Here is a 6,000-nt window from a genome sequence, read left to right as displayed (position 1 = left end):
AGGCAAGAGGAGCAAACAGAAGGAGCCGCTCAATTCATGGAAAACATCTCGCAAACTCAAAATATCCTATCACATTTATTTATTTATTAGACTTCCACGCTGCCCTTCTCAAAGCAACAATCTGAGGTTAGTTGGGGGGAAAGATCAGAAGCAACGTGAGAAAATATTATTTCACTGAAAGAGTAGTAGATCCTTGGAACAAACTTCCAGCAGACGTGGTTGGTAAATCCACAGGAACTGAATTAGAACATGCCTGGGATAAACATATATCCATCCTAAGATAAAATACAGGAAGTAGTATAAGGGCAGACTAGATGGACCAGGAGGTCTTTTTCTGCTGTCAATCTTCTATGTCTCTATGTTGAAATTCTTTGTGTTTAAAATCCACAGCTGGCTGGGGAATTCTGGGAGTAGAAGTCCGCAGGTTTGTCGAAGTTGAACAGCCCTGTCCTAGCCTCTAGATCCTTCACTCAAAATCACGCAGGGTTCGCCCACCCACCCAATATCAGAGCTACAATATCGAGTTGATTGATCCACTGCAGATGCTAGGGAGGAAACGAAATATTTTTTAAAAGCTTTCCTGATGTTCTACTGGAACCCTAACAACGATGACAGGCAACAGCTGTAACTCTGAACGTGGCACGCCCTCTTCTGCGGGAGAGAGAAGTGAGGGGCCTATGACACACACACACACAACGTGCCGGTGAGTGCTTTGCGATGGGTGGGCCGCCTTTCCATTGTCAAGGCTTGGATTGCTTCCGAGGAGACCTCTGGAAGAGGAAGGAGAGAGCAGACAATGGGTGGAGATTGAAAGAGAGAGAGAGAGAGAGAGAGAGAGCAAAGGGCTTGGGGATCGGCCCCATCTAAATAAAAGCTGTGCTATTTCATCAATCATTGTGCACAAGCTGAGATGGTTAAGCGAAGAGCATCGTGGTCTTTGGCCATCTGAGAGAGAGAGAGAGAAGGAGAGAAAGAGAGGAAGGAGAGAGAAAGAGGGTGACAGAAGGAGAAAGGGACAAGAGAGGTGTAGAAAGAGAAATAGAGAGGAGAGAAAGAGAGGGAGAAGGAGAGAGAAAGAAAGTGACAGAAGGAGAAAGTGACAGGAGAGATGGAGATGGAGAAGGAGAGAAAGAGGGAGGAGAGAGAAAGAGAGTGACAGAAGGAGAAAGGGACAAGAGAGATGGAGAAAGAGAAAGAGAGAGAAGGAGAGAAAGAGAGAGTGACAGGAGAAAGGGACAGGAGATAGAGATGGAGAGAAAGAGGGAGAAGGAGGGAGAAAGAGTGTGACAGAAGGAGAAAGGGACAGGAGAGATGTAGAAAGAGAAATAGAGAGGAGAGAAGGAGAGGGAGAGAGAAAAAGAGTGACAGAAGGAGAAAAGGACAGGAGAGATGGAGAGAGAGAAGGAGAAAGAGAGAGAGAAGGAGAAAGAGAGTGATAGAAGGAGTAAGGAACAAGAGAGAGGGAGAAAGAAAAAGAGAGAGAAAGAGAGAAAGAGAGGGAGAGGGAGAGAGAAAGAGAGTAACAGAAGGAGAAAGGGACAGGAGAGATGGAGAAAGAGAAGGAGAAAGAGAGGAGAGAAAGAGAAAGAGAGGGAGGAGAAGGAGAGAGACAGAAGGAGGAGAAGGACAGTGACAGAAGGAGAAAGGGACAGGAGAGATGGAGAAAGAGAAGGGGAAAGAGAGAGGAGAAAAAGAGGAAGAGAAGGAGAAAGAGGAAGGAGAGAAGGAGGGAGAGAAGGAGGGAGAGAGAGAGAGACAGAAGGAGAAAGAGAGGACAGAGAAGTGAGTCATCAGCCTTCACTAGGTTCAATTTCCTATTTACAAACCAGCCAGATTGCTGTTTCTTTTAAAGGCAGGCTTACACCCGGTTCTTATTTGCCAGACTCGGATAGAATGAATTGGAGTTGGTTGCAAATAAACAAGAGCTGTCAAAATTTGGGTGCAGAAAAAGAGAAAGGGGGGTGGGGGTGGGGAATAAGCATTAAAGTAACAATACATCCCATTTCAAGTGGGTTGTTAAAAACGACTCTGATTGAAGTATTTACTTTCCAAGTATATTCTTGGTGGGTGGTTTGGGATTTTTTTTATCTCTCTCTCTCTCTTTTATTGCATGCAAAGAATTATTGTGTGACAGGCCACTACAGCCATCATTAAACTCGTGGAATGTTTTATATATATGGAATGTTTTATATATATATATGATGTGATTTTTTTTTTTGTCGAGTATACACATACACACTAAGTAAAACCTCCAGAATCAAAAGGTTTTGTTTGAATACTGTAATCAAACATAATTGAGAAGCCAAAACCCCCCCCCCACCCCAATGGACATAAATTGTAACCAAAGAGAAATCTGACATTTGAACAGAACGCTATGAATTCACAATGCCAGTACTGTTCTATTGCCAACAGATTTTTTTTTTACAGGTAAGACTACACACTGCGACCTTGTGTTCTGTTGCTAAGCAAGACAGCTGTTAAGTGAATCATTATTTATTTATTCTTTATTTATTCTTTATTTATTCTTTATTTATTCTTTATTTATTCTTTATTTATTCTTTATTTATTCTTTATTTATTCTTTATTTATTCTTTATTCTTTATTTATTCTTTATTTATTCTTTATTTATTCTTTATTTATTCTTTATTTATTCTTTATTTATTCTTTATTTATTCTTTATTTATTCTTTATTTATTCTTTATTTATTCTTTATTTATTCTTTATTTATTCTTTATTTATTCTTTATTTATTCTTTATTTATTCTTTATTTATTCTTTATTTATTCTTTATTCATTCTAGGCCGCCCTTCCTGAATCATGCCTAATTTTATGACCATCTATGACCAGTCCAACTCCCTGCATGCGCAGAAGCTAAAATTTGGCAAAATGCAAGCAATTTAGAGAGCGAGATTTCGGCGATTTTTGCCAATATTTTTGCTTCCGCGCATGCGCAGAAATTGGCAAAATTTGAGCAACTTAGAGCCACTTAGAGAGCGAGATTTCTGTGATTTTTGCTGATAGTTTTGTTTCCGTGCATGTGCAAACAAATTGGCAAAATTCGAGCAACTTAGAGCAACTTAGAGAGTGAGATTTTGGAGATTTTTGCCGATATTTTTGCTACCGCGCATGCACAGAAATTGGCAAAATTTGAGCAACTCAGAGCCACTTAGAGAGCGAGATTTCTGTGATTTTCGCTGATAATTTTGTTTCCGTGTATGTGCAAAAAAATTGCCAAAATTCGAGCAACTTAGGGAGTGAAATTTCGGTGATTTTGCCGATATTTTTGTTTCTGCACATGCGCAGGAGCAAAAAAATTGGCAAAATTCGAGCAACTTAGAGCAACTTAGAGAGCGAGATTTCGGCAATTTTCGACGATATTTTTGCTTCCATGCATACTCAGAAACAAAAAAAATGGCAAAATTCAAGCAACTCAGAGAGCAACATTTCGGCGATTTTCGCTGATAATTTTGCTTCTGCGCATGCACAGAAGCAAAAAATGAGTCAAATTCACCAAAATCTCATTCTTGTGCACATCCTCGTGCGCAATTTGGCTTGCTGTGCATGTGCAGAAGGCAAATCTCGCGTGGGGGCACATCGGGGGCTGCACAGCTGTGCACGCATCCGGGATTTTCCTACCGGAGCCGCGCACCTGAGCGCAGCAGTTGTTGCCCGTCACTGCAATCTCTCTCTGCCCCCACCCCAATGTCAAAGCATTTTGAGGGGCGCAGGGGAGGGGGCACCTCTCCATCTTCTCAAACTCACCGGTGAAGAACAGGTGTCTCTTGGTGGTCTCCTTTCTCTTTTCCAAACAAGGGTTGAGGAGGCGAAGGAGCTGCAGGACTCGTTCCTCTCGACGCGACTCGGTCAAACAAGCGTCGTTCATCACCAGGTAGGGGTAAATCTTTCCATTATGGCCTCGGATATACAACCTTCGGGCTGCGGTGTTGTGTTTTTGTACTATCTCTACCCTGGGCATAAATCTATGGGGACGGGGGGAGAAGGGGGAGAAGAAGAAGAACAAAAAAATTTTTAAAAGAAAGATAAAGAGATTAAAAACAGGGTGTCAACAGACTCAAACTCAACCCTGATAAGACGGAGTGGCTGTGGGTTTTGCCTCCCAAGGACAATTCCATCAGTCCTTCCATTACCCTGGGGGGGGGGAATTATTGACCCCCTCAGAGAGGGTCCGCAACTTGGGCGTCCTCCTCGATCCACAGCTCACATTAGAGAAACATCTTTCAGCTGTGGCGAGGGGGGCATTTGCCCAGGTTCGCCTGGTGCACCAGTTGCGGCGCTATTTGGACCGGGAGTCACTGCTCACAGTCACTCATGCCCTCATCACCTCGAGGCTCGACTACTGTAACACTCTCTACATGGGGCTACCTTTGAAAAGTGTTCGGAAACTTCAGATCGTGCAGAATGCAGCTGCGAGAGCAATCATGGGCTTCCTAAATATGCCCATGTCACACCAACACTCCGCAGTCTGCATTGGTTGCCGATCAGTTTCCGGTCAGAATTCAAAGTGATGGTTATGACCTATAAAGCCCTTCATGGCACCGGGCCAGGTTATCACCGGGACCGTCTTCTGCCGCACCAATCCCAGTGACCAATTAGGTCCCACAGAGTTGGCCTTCTCCGGGTCCCGTCAACTAAACAATGTCATTTGCTGAGACCCAGGGGAAGAGCCTTCTCTGTGGTGGCCCTGGCCCTCGGGAACCAACTCCCCCCAGAGATTAGAATAGCTCCCACCCTTCTTGCCTTTCGCAAGCTTCTTAAAACCCACCTCTGTCGTCAGGCATGGGGGAACTGAGATATTCTTTCCCCCTAGGCTTCCACAATTTATGTATGGTATGTTCGCATGTATGATTGGTTATAAAATAAGGGTTTTTAGCTACTTTAGTATTGGATTGTCGCATGTTGTTTTTACTACTGTTGTTAGCCGCCCCGAGTCTACGGAGAGGGGCGGCATGCAAATCCAATAAAATGAAATGAAAAATGAAAAAGCAGCAGAGTTTCCCCGATTCAAAAGCTTCGTTTCTCCCCTTCGAGATAAAAGCAGGAATTTTTTTATTATTTAAAAGAAAAGAGAGAGAGAGAGAGGAGGAATTCTATTACCTTGCTTAAAAAGCGAACAATAAGGAGGCACATTATGCCGTTCGACGAATGCCGGCATTATGAATTTTTATAATGATACAAGCTTTTAAGCAACGGTGTTTTTTCCCCCCTATTATGGGGCTCAGCCGAGATTAGTGTTTTCGGTGAAAAGCTTCCGGAGATACACATACAGTTCTTTTGTCTCCTTTAAATGGAACGACCAAATTTCTTTCAAACACGCGCAGAGGGAGACAGGAGGAAAGAGGGGTTTTTTTTTCCCTGAGCCAGGAACAACACAGCCTCCTAGGCAGGAATGTTATTTCTTGAGCGCCGGCCTTATTGGATTATAGCCTCCTCAAGGAACCTTGGGACTACAGGCTCCATGAGTCCTAGCTTGGAAAAGACTGGTCTATATATTATTATTATTATTATTATTTATTAGATTTGTATGCCGCCCCTTTCCGTAGACTCGGGGCGGCTCACAACACAATAAAAACAGTTCATAACAAATCTAATAATTTACAATTTAAAATATTAAAGAAAAACCCATTATTAAACAGACATACACACAAGCATACCATACATAAATTGTATAGGCCCGGGGGAGATATCTCAGTTCCCCCATGCCTGACTACAAAGGTGGGTTTTAAGGAGTTTGCGAAAGGCGAGGAGGGTAGGGGCAGTTCTAATCTCTGGGGGGAGGTGGTTCCAGAGAGTCGGGGCCGCCACAGAGAAGGCTCTTCCCCTGGGGCCCGCCAACCAACACTGTTTAGTTGACGGGACCCGGAGAAGGCCCACTCTGTGGGACCTAATCGGTCGCTGGGATTCGTGCGGCAGAAGGCGGTCCCGGAGATATTCTGGTCATCCTATATATGTTCTATCCCAGGCTTACGCAGCTTGAAAACAA

General features: G+C 43.6%; 1 protein-coding gene across 1 annotated transcript in view; it reads right to left on the bottom strand.

Moving 5' to 3' along the window:
• TRRAP (transformation/transcription domain associated protein) overlaps positions 1 to 6,000 on the bottom strand; it is a 108,696-nt gene that overhangs the window by 13,110 nt on the left and 89,586 nt on the right. Inside the window, exon 42 of the mRNA XM_070760239.1 lies at positions 3,762 to 3,979. Within this exon, the coding sequence (XP_070616340.1) occupies positions 3,762 to 3,979 (218 nt within the window). The remainder of the gene's footprint in view (positions 1 to 3,761; positions 3,980 to 6,000) is intronic.

Source organism: Erythrolamprus reginae, chromosome 9, assembly GCF_031021105.1.
Source record: "Erythrolamprus reginae isolate rEryReg1 chromosome 9, rEryReg1.hap1, whole genome shotgun sequence".
Lineage (NCBI taxonomy): Eukaryota > Metazoa > Chordata > Lepidosauria > Squamata > Dipsadidae > Erythrolamprus > Erythrolamprus reginae.
This window is presented reverse-complemented; position numbering and strand designations above follow the sequence as displayed.